General features: G+C 40.0%; 1 protein-coding gene across 20 annotated transcripts in view; it reads right to left on the bottom strand.

Moving 5' to 3' along the window:
* Nucleotides 1-24,301, bottom strand: part of TBCK (TBC1 domain containing kinase) — a 280,573-nt gene that overhangs the window by 193,587 nt on the left and 62,685 nt on the right. For 19 of the 20 annotated variants that reach the window (XR_012158526.2, XR_012158514.2, XR_012158513.2 and 16 more), the window contains 11 exons: nucleotides 22,523-22,584; nucleotides 21,665-21,726; nucleotides 20,130-20,278; nucleotides 18,797-18,935; nucleotides 16,354-16,453; nucleotides 14,066-14,115; nucleotides 13,515-13,644; nucleotides 12,443-12,541; nucleotides 9,528-9,590; nucleotides 8,508-8,634; nucleotides 7,751-7,801 (listed from right to left, as the gene is read on the bottom strand). Coding sequence is in view for 1 of the 20 variants with exons in the window: in XM_073340839.2 (XP_073196940.2) it covers nucleotides 7,751-7,801; nucleotides 8,508-8,634; nucleotides 9,528-9,590; nucleotides 12,443-12,541; nucleotides 13,515-13,644; nucleotides 14,066-14,115; nucleotides 16,354-16,453; nucleotides 18,797-18,935; nucleotides 20,130-20,278; nucleotides 21,665-21,726; nucleotides 22,523-22,584 (1,032 nt within the window). In the remaining 19 variants the exon portion in view is untranslated. The remainder of the gene's footprint in view (nucleotides 1-7,750; nucleotides 7,802-8,507; nucleotides 8,635-9,527; nucleotides 9,591-12,442; nucleotides 12,542-13,514; nucleotides 13,645-14,065; nucleotides 14,116-16,353; nucleotides 16,454-18,796; nucleotides 18,936-20,129; nucleotides 20,279-21,664; nucleotides 21,727-22,522; nucleotides 22,585-24,301) is intronic. The other variant, XR_012158524.2, reaches the window with a different exon arrangement.

Here is a 24,301-nt window from a genome sequence, read left to right on the forward strand (position 1 = left end):
GGCCATGCCACCGTGTAGGAACCGGAGAGGTACATTCTGCTGCTTCCGGGAGCTGCTTGAGGTAAGCGCCACCCAGAGCCTGCACACCTGACCCCCACTCGTGCCCCGAACCCCTCCCACGCCCCAGCCCTGATCCCCATCCCACCCTCCAAATCCCTCAGTCCCAGCCCAGAGCACCCTCCTGCACCCCCAACCCCTCATTCCCAGCCCCACCCGAAGCCCACACCTCCAGCCAGAGTTACACCCCTGTGCACTCCAACCTCCTACCCCAGCCTGGAGCCTCCTCCTGCACCCTGAACTCCTCATTTCTGGCCTCACCCCGGAGCCCTCACCCCACCTACACACCTCAACCCCCAATTTCATGAGCATTCATGGCCCGCCATACAATTTCCATACTCAGATGTGGCCCTCGGGTCAAAAAGTTTGCCCACCTGTGTCTTAACCTCTGTGGAGGCCAATTCTGAGTTGTCCCGCTGTAATACAGGATGTTATCCACCCAGAAATTGTTTGCAGGGAGACCACTTGACCCTTCATTTGAGCCACAAAGGAAACAAAAAGATGAGTGTGACAAGCTGCTGGAGATACCCAGAGCTGTGAGACACAGTTATTCCTCTCAGCCTCAGGAAGTAGTGGGAGCTTTGCTGCAGTTAAGCTATGCCAGCTCCCTGACACACCTTTGTCTTTGCCTTGCCAGCAAATGCGCAGGGCTCTCCAAGCCCCAACCTTACCTAGTAGGTAACAGTCAGCTCTCCAGCACCTGAGTTCCTCAGAGATGTCTCTGCAATGCACAGCCCTATCACTGTCCATATACAGCAGATTTTAAGTTTGGTGCTCCTTTAAACAGACAAACAGCTGCTTGACTGGAGTTAACAACCACTTCAAGTCAATCAAAGCACGGGTTTGGTTTAGATAAAAAGTAAAACAGGTTTATTCAATCAAAAAGAGATTTTAAGTGAGTTCAAGTTATAAGAGATAAAGATAGAAAAGGTTACAAACAAACAAAATGATCAGCTTAACAAGTATAGTTTTTGTTCAAGCTCATTTCCTGGCCAATCTTCCTTTTCTAGCAATGGCTGAGTAGCTCTTACCTAGGATGCCCACAAAGCCTAAGGTGCTGGTTTTACTGGTCTCTTCAAGTGGAGGATAATTTAGGGGTTCACCACTCCTCTCTTTGCAATCCAGTAATCTTTTGAAAATCCTCTCTCTGTCAAAGTTGATTGCCCCTGCTTCAACAGGCAGGAAGGGTTCCTAGTACTGCAATTTCCAATCCCCCATTGAGACTATTAAGTGATCAGTTTTTCTCCACTTGCTTTCCTGATAGCTTTGTTTGCATGGCATGCAAATATGCTTTTCTTTGTCTTTGGTCACAACTTGCTCAATTACTGCATTCCTTTGTCTTGAAAAAAACCATTTAATGGCTGGTTTAAACATATTTTAGCTACTGTATAATCCTTTGTAGGTTGAATGTACAAACATCACACAAGCATATTAACGAGTAGTGAATTATTGGTTTTCCAATGACCTATTACATGACACCTTATAGATATAATAATAGTGAGTTGGGGTACACTGAGCTGGTCAAGCCAGCTGAAACTCACTGCTAGATACAAATAAGTCTCTTACATTGTGGCACAGAGATGCTCTTAGGGACACACTGAGATGATGAAAGAAATGACTTTGTTCTTTCCGAGTCAAATGCCAAGCATCACCTCATATCCAAGGAATGAAGATGCTGCATCTGCATTTGAATGAGGCTTGGGAAAAAATACAGGTAAAAATTTGCCGACTTAACATGAAATTGTGAAACACTTTTAGACAAAAAACTTAGGATGAGGCCTGAAGGGTATTCAGAAGGTTGACCATTAGGGCCTGCAGCTCACTAACTCTTCTTATAGAAGTTGTGGCCACAAGAATGCTGCTTTTTGGCACAGGAGAGAGAGAAAACAAGTTTCCAAGGGCTCCAATGGAGGACCCATAAGGACAGTCAATTCAGTGTTAAGGTCCCACTGAGGAATCATTTCCTTTACTGGAGGAAAGAAATGAATGATTCCTCTCAAAATCTGACTACCACGGAGTTCAAGATAACAGATTTCCTGGCGTAGTGAGATGCAAAGGATCAGAGGCTGAAACACCAAAATTGCCATTAAATGGACTCTCAATGAGCTGACAGACAGACCAGAGGACTGACGAAATAACAGGTACTCCAAAATGTCCGGAATGCAGGCCTGCATTGGTTGAATTCCCCAGGCCACGGATCAAATAGAAAAACATTTCCACTTACTCAAATATGTAGCTGCAGTAGATCGCTTTGTACTAACAAGTAGAACTTGTTGAACAGCTTTAGAACAGTGCTCCTCTGCTATCTAGCAACACAGCATCCATGCTGTGAGATGCAAGCTGCTCAGCGCTGGATGCGAAATCTGACGATGGCCCTGTGTCAGTAGATAGAGACAACAAGGAAGAGGAATAGGCAGATGAACAGAAGGACTGAGGAGGTCAGAAAACCAACACTGTTTCAGCCAAGTTGGTACAACAAGAATCAGTCTGGCATGATCCATCTTCAGCTTGAGGATGACCTGAGGAATGACTGGGATTGGGGGAGAAGCATATGTCGGAGCAGATTCCCAATTCAGATGAAATGTGTTGGCTGAGACTCACTCAAAAGCAAAGTTGTTGGCACTTCTTGTTGTCCTTTTGTTGCAAACAGGTCAAGAACAAGAATGCCCTTATCCAAAGACAAACTCAGCACACTACTCTTCAGAGACTACTGGTGATTCTGGGACAAAGTCCTGCCAAGACAATCGGCCAAGCAATTCTGGGACCCTAGTAAATGAGTAGCTGTTGGGAAAGATATTCTCTTTGATGCAGAACTGCCCAAACTTTATCACCTCTGGACAAAGCTGGCTAGAGTGGGCTACTCCCTGCCTGTTCACATAATGTATCATGGTGGTGTTGCTGGTGAGTACATGAATCACTGTGCCTTTGATCTGCACTTGAAATACCCTACGCACTCTGTAAATGGTTTGACATTCCAGGATGCTGATATGAAAAAATGGTTACTAACATTTCGTAACTGTTGTTCTTTGAGATGTGTTGCTCATATCGATTCCACAACCCACCCTTCTACCACTCTGTCAGAGATAACCCGCAAGAAGAAACAGAGGGTACGTGGCCAGCGACGCTCCCACCAGAGGGCAGTAAAACTGGTCTGATGGGTACAACTGAGGAAAAAAAATCTCTGGCTAGGTGTGTGCGCACCGCATGCACTGTTGTCAAAACTTTTTTCTTGGTGGCATCCATCAGACCGGTTTTACTGCCCTCTGGTGCCACGCTCTTATGTGCCGGTTTAAGGGGCGCTGCTGGCCATGCACTCTCTCAGTTCTTTCTTGTGGGTTAACTCCGACATAGGGGTAGGAAGGTGGGTTGTGGAATTGACATGTGCAACGCATCTCAAAGTACAACAGTTAGAAAATGTTAATAACCATTTTTTCTTCTTCGAGTGTTTTCTCATGTCCATTCCATGGGTGACTCACAAGCAGTACCCTAGAAGATGGGCTCAGAGATCACGGACATGCTGACTGCAACACTAGTCTCCCAAAACTGGCGTTATCTCGGGCCTGTTAGGTGATGGCGTAGTGAGATGCAAAGGTATGCACCAACGACCAGGTTGTGACCCTGCAGATGTCCTGGATTAGGACCTGCAAAAGAAATGCTGCTGACGGAGCCTGGGCTCTTGGGGAGTGGTTAAGATGGCTGGAAGCAGGACATTTGCCTGTTTGTAGCAAGCCCAAATACAGGTGGTTATCCAGGACAAGATCCTCTCGGCTGACACATAGCCCTCTCATTCTTTCTGCTACTGCTACAAAGAGTTGCATGGATTTGTGGAAGGGGTTAGTCCTCTCGATATAGAAGGCAAGTGAAGCCGCTGTTCCTCAGAGTTCTTGTGAGGCATTGGGAAGAAGACTGGCAGGAAAATTGCCTGGTTGCTATGGAATTGTGACACCACCTTTGGCAGGAAGGCCAGGGAGGGGGGCAGTTGGACCTTGTCCTTGAAGGACACCATGTAAGGTGGTTCTGACATAAGGGCCTTGATTTCAGAGACCCTTCTAGCTGAAGTGATCACCACCAAGAAAGCAACCTTCCAAAAGAGAAGCAGCAGGGGGCACGATGCTAGTGTTTCAAAGCTGGAACCCAAGCTTTAAATGGAGGAAGTAGTCCAAGACAGACTGAAGGGAAAAACAAGTTGGGGGGGGGGGGGGGAAGGAAGGGAGAGAGAGACAGACAGAGAGATAGATTGAGATGCTCATATCGAAAAAAGTGCTTCCACTTGGTCAGCCCTTGTGCATGGTTTTCTACTACCTAGCAAGAGCTCCCTAACCTGTTTTGAACAGGCCTGTTCTTCTGGGTTCAGTCATGTAGCATTCATGCAGTTAGGTGTAGGGAGACAAGGTTCGGGTGAAGCAGTCAGCCGTGGTCTTGTGAGATTGGGTCCAGTCGGAGTGGGAGCAAGAGTTGGATTGCTATTGACAGATCCAGGAGCATGCCGAACCAGAGTTGACATGGCCATGCTAGGGCTATAAGAATAATTCTCACCTTGTCCTGCTTGACTTTTAGGAAGACGTTGTGAACCAGAGGGATTGGTGGAAAAGCGTGAAACAGGCAATCTGTCCATGGAAGCAAAAAGGCCTTAGAGAGGGATTCCGGGCTGTGCATACATAGTGAGCAAAACTGATGGCATTTCCTGTTCTGCTTGGTCGCAAACAGGTCTACCTGGGGAGACCCCCACCTTTGGAAGATGAATCTGGTGACCTCCAGGTGAAGGGAACACTTGTGATGAGAGGAAACGGATCTGCTGAGATGATCCACCATTACATTCCGGGCTGCTTGCTTGATGATGGGTTGGCTGGCTAAAACTGGATTCAGAAAGCCTCCTTCTCTTTGAAATATGTTCCTTCCTGCTGCCTAACAGGGAAGGATGAATGTCCAAAAAAGAGATGTGAGCAATATTACTGCAGTTGCTCTTGCCCTCCGTAATGACATCTCTTTGTGGCTAGGGTATAAACCCCAACGAACGTAAACTAAGTCCTCTATGCTCAGACAGAATTCTGTAACCATAAGGCCCTCCTTATAGTCACAGCTGATGCCATAATTCTGGAGAAAGTGTCTGACATGATCAGAGCCAAATGCAACAACTTTTTGGCCACCCGGTAGCCCCCTGCAATAAATGCATTAAACTCTTCTTTGGAGGATTTCATTAACTCATCTGCAAATATGGACATAGTATCCCAATGGACAAGGTCATATTTAGATAACAGCGCCTGCTGATTTGCAATATACATCTGTAATGACGAAATAGAGTAAATTTTTCCTCCCCATCAAGTCCAGCCTTTTAGACTCTTTGTCCTTAGGCGTGGACTTGTATCTCCCCAGCTGTAATCTGTTATTCACTGCTGTCACAAAGAGAGAGTTTGGGAATGGATGGGAATACAAACACTCAAAGCCCTTCATAGGGACATAATACCATTTCTCAGAATGCTTTGTGGTAGGTGGGATATGCTAAGCTTCATATAATTGGTAGAGCCATCTTCCCTGGAGCTAAGGACTGGAGAATATCTAGCAATTTATGCATATTCTCCTGCACAAACTCAGCCTGAATACACAAGGCAGAAGCCATATGCTTCAAGAGGTCCTGGCATGACATCTTCAGGGACAGGAGAAGAAGAGTCCGGTACCATGGAGTCAAGCGGTGAGGAGGAAGAAGGGAGCAGGATGAATGGAGGTTCCTGAGGGAGAACTTTGTTCCTGTATGATAGGATCAGGCTGGAGCAGCTCAGGAGGAATGACTGTGTCTGAAATAGAGGTAGCTCGGGAAGACAGACTGCAGCCAAGATTGGTGACCTTGTCCCAGAATGGGTCGAAGAACGGGATCTTGCAGACTGAGGAATGTCCCAAAAATTCCAAGAAGGCCAATGGGAATAAGGGTAAGACAGTAGTAGTCACTAGGTACTAGACCAAGAGTGTCTACCCCTGCTGCAGGAAAGGTGCAGATCTTAGTACCAATAGTGAATTGAGGATGGTCTTAAGGACTTCCAAGAGCATTGCTTGCAAGGTGAGGGAGAGGAGGAAGATGACTCTGAACTTGATCTTGATATGCGCTTGACGTCACACAATGGTAGCAGAAGAACCACCCCTAACGGAGCAAGCAAATGACCAGCCTTGTCCAAAAACCATTATAGAGATAGTATTGATATGGAGGATGGACGAGCAGTTGACGCCTTCAGTACTGAAAGAAGCATCGCACTTCCACTCAGAGCAAACAATAGTGCAGGAGCAGAGAGTGGTACCCATGCCCAAAACAGTGTCAGTGCCAAGGGAATGTCTGCATTGCTGGACCCATGAGTGCTTAAAAGGAGGATGACCTCAAGTCTGCACCGAGATTTACATGTTGTAGAACATGTTGCTGATGAATGAGACAACTCTGTGACCAAACCAGACGGCACCAAGGACACAGCAGAAAAAGCAGCGGCAGCCATGGTAGGCGAATGCTCCTGGATTATTGGGGAATCAGGAACAGAGAGGCAGAGCAAGTCAGATGCCACCTGGTATGCCAATGGCATAGAGACAGTTATTGCTGACACCAGTGCCATCAGTAATGGACTCAATGGACGCCCCATGGTCAGGACCAGAGTTGATGGTATGGTATCCAGCTGATCTTGGCAGCCTAGCTCTATCCTTTGTCTATCCAGCCTAGCTCTATCCTTTGTCCCCGAGGAATCACAGTGCCGGTCAGCACTCCTCTTAGAAGACAAAGAGGAATATCCCTGAGGCCTGGTATGGCCTCAGTCCATTTTAGGGGACCAATTCCTTGGAGAATAAGAGGAAGGAGAATGACTCATCTTCCTAATAGGGGAAAGTGACCTCAAATCTGGAGCAACATCTTGGGTTGGTTCCGAAGGGTTCTGTGGCACTGAACAAAGTGACGAGTGCTGAAATGGGCCTCATGGCCTGCTCCATGAGGTGCTGCTTAACAAGCCCCTCACCACTTGCATTCTCTTATTTAAATGACTTGCAGAGAGAGCACCTTTCATTAATGTGTCCCTCTCCCAGGCGCACACATGATGGGCAACATTTAAAACCTGGTGAGGGCATCCCACCAGGCTAAAGACTGCTGCTAACGAAAAACCTAAGGTGGTACTACTAAGCTGCTAACTATCTACAGAAAACTCCAAAAATACTGGACAGAAAGAAAGTTGAGGTAAATACCACACAGAATGCTCCGAATCAAACACGGGACATGAAAAGGAACTGAGGAGAGTCCGAGTGGCACCAACCTTAAATAGCCAGGGGAAAGACAAACCAGAAGGCACAAGAGGCAGCCCTATGAGTACTACTAGACAAAGTTTTCTGACTTTGGTGCACTGAGCGTGTACACACTTAAGTGGAATACACATCTGCAACCACTCGAAGAAGAATAAACGTTCTCAGTATCTGCAAGTGAATCTGGTAATTAGTTTGAGAGTTAAAATGATTTAAAAATAAATCCTTCAGGAAAATTTAGCACTGGGCAACAGACCATTTGTTCCGAATGATTTTAGCTTCAAACTTCCCTTGTAGTTAAAAACTCACTGAAATCTTGTTTATACCTGTTTGTGATATATAACGTGGTATATATCGCACATGTGTACATATGTATGTGTGGGCACACGAGGCGGATGGAGATATGGTTTTATTCTAGAGAGAAGGTACTCACCTTCATTGTTAAAATTCAAGTACAGAAATGGTGCACAAAGCGAATCAAGACCTGAGGGAAGAAAAAAATGCGAAGAAACTATGAAAAGCTTCTCTTTCACTATCATAACACATAAGATAAATGCATTCATTTATCAGAGAGACTTACATATTTAAGATGGATTAAGACACCTGTAATGTTACCCTTAATGTACTATACAGAGAAAAAATATGAAAACTGCAGGCAAATAAAAATATTTTAAAACCTAGAAGTACAGCACTTAGTAGATTATTTGGACTTTTTCCAGTTTCGTCACAGTTTTCAGGAATGCTCCAGCAAATTACTCTTAAAAAAAATCTAACTTAATAACTGTTCAGTGCAGTTTAACTTTGCACTAAATAGCATTAGCCAACAGAACATTTTAAAAACAAAGTGTATGAAGTTTAAGGAATGCTAAAATGCACGACGAAAGATCAATTTTTATAAAACACAATTGAGGCAAATTTACATTACAAATAGAATGGAATATATAAGAATACTAAATTTTCAGTAATTCACAGATATATTCTCCAGACATTTCTATATTGACATCTGTAAATGAACAACTGAATCGAAGTTCAAATTCTCCTGAACAAAAAAAAAAAGAAATAGCAGAGAAAAGAAGTGTGTGTGTTTGCTTTTGATCTACTTAGGAAGTGTCTATATATTTTAAAGTAAATCTTCCCTTTTATACAGATTTTCAACTGAATGGTTAAACTTACTAACGTGTTGAACGCACCTTGCCAGTACACAAGATCAGGATGGGAAACTACCCATGCCTTTAATACCCGTCTAAACTTTGCATGACCCTCTGGTGATGACAGCAGCTCATCGTACTGATGACAGCGAGGAATATCAACCTCAATCTGCAATACAGACAAACATTAAAAAAAAAAAAAAAAAAGAGAACAGGGATATTTGAGGTGGCACCACAGAAGTTCCACAACATTGACAGAACTGGAATGCAGCCAATGCATTTAGGTCAAACCACCGACATAAACAATCTGTTTTCTTCCTCACCTTCCAAAACAGAACTGGGGGAAAAGGGAGCATTCCATGAGCTGCACACACAGATTAAAAATACAAAAGAACTCTTGAAATACAGCTCCTTCCCCTCAAAAATAAAAAGGGCATTTTTTGCTGTACTGATTTCTAGCTCAACTCTCATATTGCATCTCTCAGGATGCTAATGTCACTTTGTTCTTTATTACAATAAAAGGCCCAATTCGATGAAAAAAATTTCTTGGGCTAGTTGAAAAGCCATTTGGTAGGACTTTAGCCATTTACCATTTGACAGAACTTCTTGGAGAACCTAACTGAACAGGAACCCATTTTCGCCAAGTACTGCGTGCCTTCAGCGTCAGTTGAAGCCGATGGGATTTGGGGATGACGTGTGTCTTTCAGAATCTAAATCCAAGGTGCATAATAAGTACTGAAGGGAAAGGGACTTTTTTTTAAATGTTTGCTAGGTTGTTAATGACATCTTTACCTTTGTTGTTTCAAAATACTGTTTTTGACTCAAATGCAAGATTTCATTTTACGTATTTGTTAAATTTGGGTTACTATTGTTTGTTTTTGGTGGCCCTCCAATTTGCTTTGTGCTGAACAAACATATTACAAAACTGGGAGAAAAAATTTTAATATTAAATAATAATCAGCAGCATCAGCTGCAATAAAACAGCTGACTTACAGTTAATAGGAGGAAAAACCTTTGGCTCTATCTTAAGTGACAGTACTTGAAACTAAAAAGGAATCTTACTTGTCTATCTGTAGGAATTGGAGTGTCCTTATCAATGGCATCATACTTTGCTTGAATGGCACCCTAAAGTGTAAGAAGAACATGTTAAATAAACAAAAAAGCCCTTACAATATATAGAATCATAGAAGTGTAGGACTAGAAGGGACCTCAAGCAGTCTTCTAGTCCAGACCACTGCACTCACAGCAGGACTAAGTATTATCCTGACAGGTGTTTGTCATCCAAAGATGGAGATTCCACAACTTCCCTAGGCAATTTATTCCAGTGTTTAACCACCCTGACAATTAGGAAGTTTTTCCTAATGTCCAACCTAAATCTCCCTTGCTTCTTGTCCTAGCCTCAGAGGTTAAAGAGAACAATTTTTCTCCCTCTTCCCTGTAACAACCTTTTATGTACTGGAAAACTGTTATCATAACCACCCCTCAGTCTTTTCTTCTCCAGGCTAAACAAACCTATTTTTTCCAATCTTCCCTCATACATCATGTTTTCCAGACTTTTAATCATTTTTGTTGCTCTTCTCTGGACTTTCTCCAATTTGTCCATATATTTCCTGAATACCCAGACACCCAGAACTGGACACAATACTCCAGCTGAAGCCTAATCAGCATGGAGTAGAGCAGAAGAATTACTTCTCGTGCCTTGCTTACAACAGTCCTGCTAATACATCCCAGAATGATGTTTGCTTTTTTTGCACTGTTGTCTCATATTTAGCTGGTGATCAACTATGACCCCCAGATCCCTCTCCGCAGTACTCGTTCCTAGGCAGTCATTTCCCATTTTGTATGTTTGCAACTGACTGCTCCTTCCTAAGGAGAGTACTTTTCATTTGTCCTTACTGAATCTCATCCTATTTACTTCAGACCATTTCTTCAGTTTGTCCAGATCACTTAAAATGTTAATCCTATCCTCCAAAGCACTTGCAACCCCTCCCAGCTTGGTATCGTCCGCAAACTTTATAAGTGTACTCTCTATGCCATTCTCTAAATCACTGATGAAGATATTGAACAGATTCGGACCCAGAACTGATCCATGCGGGACCCCACTCAATATGCCCTTCCAGCTTGATGGTTAACCACGGATTACTCTCTGGGAATGGTTTTCCAACCAGTTATGCACTCACGTTATAGTTGCATCAAGGTTGTATTTCCCTAGTTTTTTTATGAGACGGTCATGTGAGACAATATCAAAAGCATTACTAAAGTCACGATATATCTCACCTACTGCTTCCCCTCCTATCCACAAGGCTTGTTACCCTGTCAAAGAAAGCTATCGGGTTGGTTTGATGCAATTTGTTCATGACAAATCCATAGTGACTGTTACTTATCACCTTATTGTCGTCTAAATATTTGCAAATTGATTGCTTAATTACTTGCTCCATTATCTTTCGGGAGTACTGAAGCTAAGCTGACTGGTCTGTAATTCCCCAGGTTGCCCTCATTCCCCTCTTTATAGACTGGCACTATACTTCCCTTTTCAGAATCTGTCCTGTCTTCCATGACTTTTCAAAGATAATAGCTAATGGTTCAGATATCTCCTCTGTCAATTCCTTGAGAATTCTAGGATGTATTTCATCAGGCCCTGGTGACTTGAAGACATCTAACTTGTCTAAGTAATTTCTAACTTGTTCTTTCCCTATTTTAGCCTCTGATTCTACCTCATTTTCACTGTCATTAAGTTAGATGTCCAATTGCTACTAAACTCATTTAGCACTTCTGCCATTTCCACATTTTGTGTTATTGTCATCTCCCCCACCCCACCCCACCCCACCCCCTGGCCCCCACTGAACAACAGACCTACCCTATCCTCTGTCTTCCTCTTGCTTCTAATGTCTTTGTAGATGTTTCCTTGTTATCCTTTATATCTCTAGCTGGTTTAATCTCATTTTGTGCCTTTATGATTTTGTCCCTACCTACCTGTGTTATTTGTTTATATTCACCCTTTGTAATTTGACCTAGCTTCCACTTTTTGTAGGACTTTTTTTTTCAGTTTCAGATCATTGAAGATCTCCTGGTCAAGCCAGTGTGGTCCCTTGCCATACTTCCTATCTTTCCTACACAGTGGGACAGTTTGCTTTTGTGCACTTAATAATGTCTCTTTGAAAAATTGCCAACTCTTTTGAACTGTTTCCCCCCTTAAACTTGCTTCCCATGGGATCTTATCTTACCTTAAAAAAGCAATGGACCTAATATATCTGGACTGTCCAGAAGAGGTTTGCACACTCCAAAACACATGTTTTTTGGGGAAAACCCAGGACTGCGAGTATGGTGGGGTCACCCTGCAAGTAGTAACCAAGGCTGCTGGAAGCCAGACTGTGGCTGGTGTTTGCTGACAGGCTGCTGGGGTCAGAGCTATTGGACCAGGACTGTGGATATAAACAGACACTCAGGATATGACCTGCATGCTGTTTGGCTGTTTGTAAATAGCCTAGGTTGGGAGCTACAGCAGAAAAGCATTGAGAAGCACCCCAGGTTGCACGGCAAATAGTGACACAACCCTTCAGTGGTCTGAATTGAACCCCGGAATGTCATAGTGGGATGGAAAGGAGATTTTTTTTTTCCTCAGAGTTTTTATTTTTTTCTTTAGCCCTTGTTGATTGGGGAGGAGATTGCTAAATGTATTTGTTGGAGCTATTATATAATAAAATAATAATAATAATAATAATATATTGTTTTTAAACAGCAGTGGCATTTTTAAATATTGCCAAGGATGCCTAGGCACTTATCATTTTTGGAAAAGTCAAAAATAAACTAAAACCCAGGCAAGTTCAACATTCCTTGACTGTACAGAAAGGAAATCATGAAGTGAAGCAAAAATTGCCCCAACATTGTATTTATTCACATAGTTTCAAATATTATTCTCATTTCATTTTTCCCTAGTATGTGTAATTAGTGTGAATCATCCTTTCTCTTACTCTTACCTCAACACCCAGCAGGGCAGCCCAGGTTAAACCTCTCATAAGTGGAGGAATGTCAACTCTGGCTTCCTTCCAGACTTGATTTTTTTTGTATGGATAAGCCTGCAAAAAAAAACAAACAAAAAAACCCCCCACGACTTCCTTGAAATGAACAAGATCCTTCCTTTAGGAAAAATTTCTCAGCCACTGGAGACAAACACAGTAAATCTGCTTATACTTAATTAATGTATATAAATTTTACAATCTAAAAGGGGTGCAATTCCTCTCTAAAAGACAAGGATTAAGCATCTACTTATATTGATTCAGATAATCCAGTCCAACACCTTTTTACAGGAAAGAAAGTGCCTATCATGTTTTGTTACATTTGAAAGGTTTAAATATAAGTAATGTCTGCAGAGTTTCTAATTTCTTCTGCATTAAGTATTCCTTTTCATAGTATATATACCTGACTTCTTAAAAAAATGTCTCAGAGTTAGTGCAATACTTATTACAATGTGTAAAAAAAATCTGAATGAACCCATCACTTTACTTATGTGTATTCTTACACACACGAGCCACACGAAAATGTGTATAATCATATTGCTGAGAAAATTCAAAATACCCTGGCATAAGAATAAACCTCTCCCCCTCCACAGTGATATCACAGTTTTGACTAGTTTGAATGTGCAAGACCAGTGTTCAGTCCAGAATGTGCAATGCAAAAGTGTTACTGTCCTATCTGAGGCTACACCACTTGTGTTTAATTTGCTGGCTGTGTGCACTGCCCACTGCTGTTAGAAAATATACGAGATGCTTCAGTGTCCTCTCTCATATGCAACTGTGTTAACAGTAATGACTCATTGTATTTCTATTTTGAAGGCCTTTCTTATTGTAGGGGTTTCTAGAATTGCCTCTTCCTTTTGTAGTTTCTCCTAACTCCTATTTTCCCTCTTCTCTTGGATTTACTTCTGCATCTAGTTCTCTTCTATTTTCCTCTCTCACTTCTCTGCTTCCACTTGCAATTGCTTAGTTCTTTAGTTAATCCATTCGATTAATGGATAACTGAGGTTATTGCAGTACTGTTAAGAATCCATACCTTCAGTAGCCTGTCAAATAGAACAATTCTGTGTAGCTGGTACTCTGTGTCCCTCTCTCGGATGATCAGAGGAAGATTGGTCGCTGCAGATAGCTCATTATTACTGTTTGAATGGGGTAAATTTGACTGCCTGGAATAGAGTGAGAAAGCAGTGAAGACTGGCTAAATAACAATACCTGCAATCAGATGTAAAAAGAAGAATGTATAATGGAAAGAGTTTTTAAGTTAGAAAACAATTTTGAAAGGAAAAGTTACTAGCTACTGATCAGCATTTGTGCACTCAGTGCTATACAGTAAATACCAAAGTCCAGATTTGCAAGACCAAGTAACTAAAGTTACACTTCTCAGTTCACATTTAGACACCTAAATAAGCAGACCTATTTTCTGAAGTGCTGAGCAGATAGCAGCTCCTATTGGCTTCAGGAATCTAAATAGGATATAGGAGGTTAACACTAGATTTCTCTTTATGAAATCCTTGGTCCAATCGTGCAATGTTCCGCTATAATACAAACCTCCACTCAAAAATAATTAATGCTATTATATATACTTACTCGTCCTCAAGCAATGGATAAAATGCTTCCCCACCAACATCTTTCAGTCTCTGAAATTAAGATTAAAAAAAAGTATTTAATATCAAAATGCTTCTCAGTACCTTAACTGGTACAGTTGAGGAATATGAAAAATATTAACTTAGAACTAGTCACTTTTAACTGTTTGTACTAATATTTGCCTAAATATTAATTTAGTTCTGATAAAGAAGGAATGTCCACCCTTAAATGATAAGTAGCATGCAAAATTTAATAATATGACTCTTAAAAAAAAAAATCAATGGAAGCCATTCTGTTTACACTTTGAGCAACTCTGAAAATTAATCCTGTTCACATAAACATCCCCACATATTAATAGGTTAACACTGTTAAATGGCTGTTTTTTTTTTCTTTGACAAGGACTTTGATTCAGGTAGTTATAAACCAACAACAGAATCTGGTACTTCTTGTGACATAAAAATTAAAATTATGCTAATTAAATCTCTTTTAGTAATGACTTCTGAGAGACAGACAGTAATAGAGACGTTCTGGGGAAAGGTGACAGGCAGGTGAGACGGAAGTTTATAGACATCAACGTGCTTAAAGTTTAATACCATCTTCCCTGTAGTGTTCTGTTATGCAGGTCAATCTCTAACTTGAAGGTATAGTGCCATCTCCCCTGGGGATTGACAGAGCAGTTCAGAGTCTCAGTTCACTCATCACTGATCCTTTTTTTATTACAATCATTGTGCTCTGTTCCATGAGTTGTGTTTGGAAGATTCCAAAAGATAAATATAAATCTTTCAACTAACACTGCAAGTTTGGCTAAGAGATTAGCAAGATTCAGGCTACTATCCTCTCAAAAATGAAAGCTCTGTATATTTATCCACTACTGCATTTGTATCTGTAGGCACAGATATTTGATTTTATATGCCAGAAACTCACCCCACTGCAGTTGCTGCATGTTGTAATAAAACACTTATTTGATCAGTTTTCATGCATTAAATGTAAAATAGTGCAGTTTTGTTGCTTCATCAGCATGTTTTTATGCAGAGTGCACAGACTTGATTACCTCATGCTTCATTTCCTGTAACACTCTAGAAAGTAAAGGGATTCAAGCCAAAATGGACCAAAATTCTGAGTTATCCATTTGTAACATCCATTTAATTTTTGTATGGCATCTTCCCTCAAACTAATACTGGATACTATTTATTGCTTTAAATACAAAATACCAATTGTGCAGCATTAACATAGAACTCTAAAATAAAAACCGCATGTGAATGAACACGTAAACTGACAATGAGAAAAAACAACATTTCAGTAAGAAATATGTTAAACCCTGGAATCAGCAATCACCCGAAGCACCCTAACAATAATTTGATTAGTTATTGTTTAATCAATGTGGTTTTCTAATGGAGGTGAAACAGAACTATATTCAGTAATTTTGAGGGAATCTTTGAGGTGATCTCTTAAAACCAGTTGCCTAACAGCTGCAGACTTGATTCAAGTTTCCAAAGACTGAGGTTAAACCATGGGAAACTCAGCAACCGTAGTAAACATGTCATTTAGTAAAGTCAGCTGATCTGAGACAGAAATGAAACTTCTGAAAGATGTATCATCTGAAGCAAAGATAACTCGTTCTTTATTATTAACTTAAGCCACCACTGGATGTCACAATTACCCAGTAAAAACATAGCTACTGCAACATAATGCACCGAGTAGCACACACAAAACAAAAAAAACCCAGTTCAGTAATTTCTCCCAGACAAAATGGTTTCTTTTTTATTTTATATCTAATTCAGAATCTAATTAACTTGGGGCAAGGAGTTTTCCACTGGATCCAGAGCAGCCAAATGTCCAGGAGAGAATGCCTGAAATGGTATTTTGAAAGAACAGCAGCACTTGTTCTCTTACATTCTTTCAAATATAAACTGTTTCTGCAATTGAGTTACAAGCAGCTAAGAAGGTATGCAGTACTGTTTTAGCCATGTCCGTTTCAGGATATTAGAGAGACAACATGGGTGAGGTAGTATCTTTTACGGGACCAACTTCTGTTGGTGAGAGAGACAAGCTTTTGGCTTACACAGTGCTCTTCTTCAGGTCTGGGAAACGTACACAGAATGTCACAGCTAAATACATTTAGTAAAAAGTAAAATGTATGTAGCTGTGACACTGAGTACATTTGCCAGCCCTGAAGAAAAACGCTGTAAGCTCGAAAGCTTGTCTCTCTCACCAACAGAAGCTGGTCCAATAAAGGTACTACCTTTTCCCCCTTGTCTCTCTCTAGGCAGCAGGGAATGCATTTTGCTTACATTTCTGAGTTGACACAGCGACAGTATCACAGTTGTGTCATCTAGGAGAGAACTTCTATCTCGTCCTTGCCCAAAGCTCTCACCATCTTCAAACAAAAAGCTTCAAAGAGAAAGACAGAACCCCAATTCCTGATTATTTTAAAGGACATAATAATATCGCATACTAAAAAACAAACAAACAAACAAAAAGAGCAAAATTCTACAATAATCAGCTGTTTAACAAAAAAAAACCACTAACTCCTAGAACTATACTGTACCGTACTCCTGATTACACTGAACTGCCTTCAAAAGCAGTGTGCAAAAAGCTTGTAATATTTGAATAATTCTGAATGAAAAAAATCTTATTTATCTTTTTTTCTAGATACTGAACACATATTAGAATACCATTTACACCTTCTTCAAAGCAGAACAGAACTAGATTAACATTCCCTTCTGTTCCTCATCCTTGCACACAACATGATTAACAGGGAGAAATACACGAGCTTCTTGCATTATGAGGGAAGGAGGAAATAAATATCTCTGTCATTCAAAAGGATCTTATAAGGTGTTTATCTGTGTGGCTGTAGCAGAATAATTCTTCAGAACTATGGATACATCCAAATGAGGGTGATCCAACAGAATGAGTATTTTAGAACATACTGTACTGAGCTGATTTTCAAGAAACTAAGTTCACATGGATCTAGTCAGGCTATGGGCACAGGTGTAAGGCTCCCACCTTCTACACCAGAAGTCATGGGTTCAAATCCTGGGAGCACTTGGCCATGTAGTTTTTTTTTTTTCCTGTGTTATACAGGACGGAGGTCAAACTAGATCACAATGGTCCCTTCTGGCCTTGGAAACTATGAATCTATAATACCAGAGTCTCTATTTGCTTCTCACTAATGAGATGAAATTAGGATCTGCCCATTGAATGAAGAAATATTTCATCTTCAGTATAGATATTAATGGGACTAATTAAACTCAGAGGCAGAAATGTGTGTGTGTGTATATTTTATATATAAAAAAATAAAGAGAGAGAGAGATTACAATCCAAATAATACAGAAAGTCATTTAAATGTAAAAAAAGTGACTAAAAACAAAAGGATGGAAGTATGTTTTAATGGAGGCCAACTAACCCACAAAATGATTTTCATCACAAAAATTCTACTGCTTAAACACACTCTCCACCCCCTTTCCCCACCCTGAAACTCTGGAAATTAACAGATAAAGAGCTGAGTCAGTTATCTGCTGTCATATAATCACTCATAAGAACAGCCATATTGGGTCAGATCAATGGTCCATCTAACCCAGTATCCTGTCTTCTGAGAGTGGCCAGTGCAAGATGCTTCAGAAGGAATGAACAGAACAGGGTGATCTTGAGTAATCCATCCCCTGTCATCCAGTCTCAGATTTTAGCAATTGGAGGTTTAGGGACACCCAAAGCATAGGGTTGTGTCCCTGACCATCTTGGCTAATAGCCATTGGTGGACCTATCCTCCAGGAACTTATCTAATTTTTTTTTTAACCCAGTTATACTTTTGGCCTTCACAAACCCTCTTGCAACATGTACCACACGCTGACTGTGCATTGTGTGAAGAAATACTTTGTACGTATAGTTGGGGTTATTTTTTCTAGTGTGTGTTATTTTGTACTAATTACTTTGCACTCACTAAAACGTCACTCATCTCATGCCACCAACCAAACGCTAACTTTGTCGTTATCTTTTGCTCTGTAAAAATAAATATGCTGTTGGAAATACACAGCTGATTTTACATATTACTTAAACACCTGATCCTGCAATCTGATCTGCATGGGTACAGGGATCCACCCACTTATATTATATTGTAGGACCAGAGCCTAAACACATTGTAAAGATTTCAAAAAGGATATAGTTCCAGGGTACATTAAGTTATGTCATAATTCCATAAATCCTGCACAGCAGAATATCATTTTTATGAAAAGAAAATGATTGATCAATCTCTGGTGAAATGTGTTGACTGTATGGGATTGTAGGTCTATGTAAATGTAAACAGAACTGGCAAGTTTTTATTTTAATTTACTATATTGTATAGTAACTAAATATGCAGCTTTTTGTACTGAGTAATGTAGCATAATTTAGTGCTATGGTATACTGGAAATGGATCATGTGATTAAGAAATGGAATCTTATAGCCTGTTGATAATTTGTATTTTGAACCTTCCAGACACTACTGCAAATTTTTCAGAGGCAATATTAAGCGTGGGTGGGTGGTGTAAAATCAAGTGGGATAACAGTGAATGATAGTAGCTTATATGGGGAAGTGTTGAGGCTTTTACTATTGCTCAGGATGTTGTTTTCAAATTGCTCTCTGAAACTAAGAAGTTGGAACTTCTAAAAACACTTTTTTTTTTTTGGAAACATTACACTTCTCTGTCCACCCCTTTCCTCGTGTTTCCATCCCCAAGAAGTGTTTTCCTTTCCTTACTTGGGGAGCGTGCAGATGGGTGGTTTTGATCGAATGATTTCCTTGTTGACAAGTTCTTTCTCCAAGTCTCCTCCAGCCAAACACCAGAGATAATACACCTCTTCAATCGATCTTTCTGCTAGGTAGTCACAGTCTTCATCTATTAACAAAAGCCAAATTAAAATGAAATACAGCTTTTTAAGCAGTTCATATTTTTCATAATCATTCTAAACACATTTTAGTTAGAAAGAGGTTATTAGATTTGAAGGGTCATATGGCCTACTGCAGAGTTAGAAGAAAAGTGATCTTCCCATTGCAATATCCTAAAGCAAGGCTCATGGGAAGACAAAGGCAGCTGGACACACTATAGGGTTGTCTTGCATTCAAAAAAAAAAGTGAAAGAATGTCTGCAGTTTGATTTGGTGCCAGAAAACTGAACAAGTCAGATAAGTACACTGAATGAAAGTGTGTTTTTTGCTTATTTTACCCATAATATAAAATTTTATTTCTTTTCTACAATACAAAGAGCTAAGAGTAAACAGCAACCACTGAACCAGTGATTCACATTTAAAAGCCTCAATTTACCAAAATATTACATGCAGCACACACATGCTGGTACTGGCTTCAGCTTCAATTTTAACAATTGTAACTTTAGCTTCACAATATTAATAAACAAGAATATCCAAAATAAAAAGAAACTTCTGAGCTTATCGGAAAGGGTAATGGCAGCCCATTCACTCATGTGGGGATTTCAAACAAGGGTAAAAGAAAATTCCATCGCTTTTGAACATACTGTCAGGTAAGTGCAAAGTTTTAACATAGACTTTTATAAATGTAGCCTCTCCCACACAGATTGTGCTTTATAACAATTGCCAACAGCCTATAATTTCCACTACTTCCAACACCTGCTGCCTATGTAAATTTTAATAATGGAGCTACAGCCAACCTTCACATGATATTTCCAAGGAGCCCCGTCTGCAAATGACCACATAGTAATATGAAAAAAAAAATAATCAGCACCTCTTTCAGAACTATGCTGAAAAACGTCATAAAAAAAACCTCACCCTGCAGATCAAGGACAATGAATAGGTGACTATTATAGAGGATGATGCATAAAGTGAACATACCCTCTCTCTGTCCTCTAGTGTCCCCACAGACACATAAACCCTTAATACTACTCAATAACCATTAGGAAACAATAAGATCTTGCTACAAGAATGTAATATTAATACTTTAGCAATCTGTAAGCAGAAAAAAAAATCAATTCCTTCATGTTCTGTCCTCTACAGGCAACATTTTATTTTTTATTTCCCTTTTCTCTCTGCCACACCCCATCCCTGCTACCCACTTTTACCTTTACACAGCTGAGTGATGTCCTCTGGAAGAGTTAAATTAGCACATCTCAGAGAGGAGGAGAACAGACTGGCAGGTTTGTGGAAGGGAGGGTATACAGAGGCCACTTCACTGAACACATTGTCACACAGTAACTGGTCTGGAGTTGGCCTTGAGTAAAGCATTTTAAAAAGTGGAAAAAAGAACAGTAAGAAAAAAAAAGTAAAGCCCATTTAAAAAAATCTAGCTAATATAAAAAAATGAAAAGTGGTAAGATTGTGGACTCTCATATCACTAAAGAAATGTTCTTGTTAATCAAATCAAAATGTAAAGCTTCATATGGTAATCAGTTCACTGTGAGCCATTTTATTTACAATAATTCTGTATATTCTACATCTTACAGCCTATCTATGATCAAGCATTCTCAACCAAAAGTTAGGCTCTTCTGTCTTTACCGAAGATATAAACTAATTAACAAAGGTAACGCAATGAGATATTCCAGTGTTCTTTTGGTCATAAATGAGACTTTTTTCACCTTTGGTTAGTGAGTGGCTCTATGCTGTAGTTAAAATGTTTTTTTTTAAAAGAGAGGTCACTCATGCCAGTGCACATTAGAAACAATGTGGATGAGATAGTATCATTTATTGGACCAATTTCTGTTGGTGAGACACACAAACTTTCAAATTTACACAGAGCTCTTTTTCAAGTCACCTGAAGAAGAGCTCTGTGTAAGCTCTGTGAAAGTTTGTGTCTCTTTCTCCAACAGAAGTTGGCCCAGTAAAAGTTATTACCTCACCCACCTCTTCTTTCTAATATACTGAGACCAAGAATGCTACCAATCATGTTGGTTATGGTACAGCTACAATAAACACCTCAAATTTCCAAAAAGGGAAAACCTGGCAACTTAAAAGTGACTAAATAGTTTACTTCCAAACACCAAGATTCAATCTTGCTTTTTCAAAAAAATAAAGCTCGTCTTTTACTTTTTATTAAAATAAAAATAAACTGGAGTCCTGATTCAAATAACTCATTTTTAGACATCAAGCATCATAAATGTGCTTATTTCCCCTTTTCCCCAAACAAAGTTGATTTGTCTCAGTTCTGATTAATTACCCACAGCGTTTCATCCTGCAATGCAATTGTTCCAAATATTTTTTCTTGGAGTTTAAAAGAAACAATCATATATGGTAAACAGCTCTATTGGATGGTCATTTTTGGTACTGTTCTGTTTAGTCATGGGCTGGGAAAACACAAGCCTGTTTGGAAAAATTCATCCAAATTTTTGGATGCTCTAATTCTGGTTTAATCTAACAGTATTCTTTCACTTTTTACTCACAATATATTATTCCAACACATATAAAAGAAATGTTAAATGATGATGGAAAGTAGTACACAAGTAATAAATTGATGTATTACTATATGGATGAGCATACATGCATACACTTTTATGTAACTCATGTCAATATTAATACTGAACGCAGTTCAGATTCATCTAGTTAATTGCTTTAGGCCCAGAAGAAGTATTCAATTTCCTGTAAATCTGTATTGACTATTTACCTTTTGGAAGGTTGAAATGTAAGGAATTTCTTCAGTAGAGCTATGGCATTTTCAGGAAGCTCCTAGAACATAAAAGGTGAAAAAAATAATAGTCAACAATTGATTACTACTACACTGATCCAGCAAGCCACATAAGCATACATGAAACTTTAAGTATGTAAGTAGTTTTACTGAAGTCAATGGAACTACATATTTACTTAAGGCTTTAGCTACTCTGTCATGAGTATAGTTTTTAGTTTGGACAAAATGTTCTAGAAGTCAGAATTAATATATTAAAGCCAAGATTTTCAAAACTGACTAGTGATTTTGGGTGTCCAATTTCAGAAGCCTTAAAACATGCGGCATTCTCACCCCTGAAAAAAAAATCATTCCACCCCTTTATAGTTTTTCAGTCCAGTCACCCCAAAACTGAGCCACACACAGTCACAAGTTGCTTTTGAAAATCTGGACTCAGCTGTGTAATTATATACCAATAGAATTATTACAGCATCGCGGATTAGCTCACCAGTCATTACAACACCAAAACCAGATTTTAAAAATCTGCATCACTTGAAGCCTGGGTCTTCTACTAACGTATCATGAGAGTCTGAAAAGTATTGTCTACATTTTATTTGGATTGTCAGTAATTTTGGGAAAGGATGGAGGTCTTCTGAATAGTGATGGCCCTACGCATTTCAGCATCTAAAGTCTAAACTATCACTATAGTAAAAAAATACTATGGAAATAAAAGTAATCAAATAAGTTACAAATCTTTTGGACTGAATTCACTTCAGCAAAGAAGAAAAAAGTATCCCATAAAATGTACAAAACAAATAATTTCAGTTAAGAAAACACTGATGAGTAGACTAGTTCACCAACCTTAATGATGTCCAGACAACCATGTTCTTCAGCTAATACGATTACAATGTCATCCATGCAGCCTATAAAATAGAACAGTAGGAAGAACAAAGGTTATAATGAAAAAGTGTTACTGTTTAAAAAGACACAAAGAAAGTTTCCTCTCCTCCCAATTTCTTAAAGTATTTATTTGACTGACTGGCTTTATCTCAAGTATCAGCAGGATAGCCGTGTTAGTCTGTATCCACAAAAACAACGAGGAGTCTGTTGGCACCTTAAAGACTAACAGATTGATTTGGACATAAGCATCTAAAGAAGTGGGTTTTTTACCCACAAAAGCTTATGCCCAAATCAATCTGTTAGTCTTTAAGGTGCCACTGGACTCCTTGTTGGCTTTATGGTGGCTCATCATAATAGCATCTGAGAGCTTTACAATTTCTAGGTTTTTTTCCTTTAAAAACAGGAATCCCATGAAATATCCCATGAATTCCCTCCACTGTGTGAGGTTTACCACAACTCTTCTGGGAACCATAGACACTATGTGTATGGGAGGGTGGTTAAGGTGAATCACTTAGTCTGTAAACACCTCCAGAGAGAAACCATGGCCTGGGGAGGCTTGCATATACTGGCTCAGATTGGGTTTTCCGGAGACCAACAGGCTTTTGGCATAAAAAGGCTGTGTTTAAACTGACTCAGGACCTTCTTTCTGATCCTACACACCAACAGGACCTGCTGTCCAATGGGGGCACGGATCCTTGAGGAAGGATTGGACAGTCTTCGGCCTCCTTGAGCTCCATAAGACTGCCAGGTGCCTCCTGATATATTTAGTGTGTGTTTAGTCTGTGTATTGTTTTTATTATGCTTTCTTCATAATACTTTCACCTTAAGAATAAATGTACTTATTTAGAAAGAACTGTGTGGTAACTTGTCACTGCCCACAATACACTGTTCATAATCCTCAGGGAGAAAGCAAAGCACAGGTGCTGGCCTTTAGGCAAACTGACTTGCTGGGGATATCACAGTGTAAGACAGGGACCTGGGCTGTCTTAAAACCCAGCTCAAAGACAGGTAAAGGCTAGAGACCTGACTAGGCTCTCTTGGAGTGGACCATGGTGAAGAGGAATACAGGTGCATTCTGAAACAGTGACAGCTTCCATGGGTTTTATTTTGTGATCTAATAACTATTCAAAATAGTGAGAGATTTAGAAAGAAAACGATTTGCTGAAGAAAAAGGATATTTGCATTAACAGTAGTTAACCTTACAGGTACTGCAGTCAGCTTTAGACCAATTTAACATGCGTCCTCAGGTCTCAATTTGAGGACCTGCCTCTTTTCCCTCACACTTGATCATTCCCAGGCCAGTCTGTCGCAGCACTACTTTGCTGCAGGTCTTTCTTTTTAAAGAAGCTAGAATGTCATTTCAAAAACTGCTAGTCTTTCTACGAGCCTTGTCTCATTCAAATCACGCCTACACCTCCATGTCTACAACACTGTTGACAAATTAAAAAAAAGAAGGACTATAAGAAAAACAATCTGGAACTAGCAAGACATACCTGTCACTGCCTGAACAGTTATCTTTCCATTCAATCCTTTATCTGTTTAGTGTCTTGCATACTTATATCTTTGGCACAGAGACCGTGTTCTTGACTTGTTCATACCAAGTAACAAATAACCATCAGAACTGGCTCCTCTCAGCAACTCCTCCTCTACCCCACCATTCACCACTCATTCAACAGACTACAAGCACAATGCTCCTTTGCTGTGCATATCTGGCATGCAGTTGCTGCTGCTCCCCTATAC

Source organism: Lepidochelys kempii, chromosome 4, assembly GCF_965140285.1.
Source record: "Lepidochelys kempii isolate rLepKem1 chromosome 4, rLepKem1.hap1, whole genome shotgun sequence".
Lineage (NCBI taxonomy): Eukaryota > Metazoa > Chordata > Testudines > Cheloniidae > Lepidochelys > Lepidochelys kempii.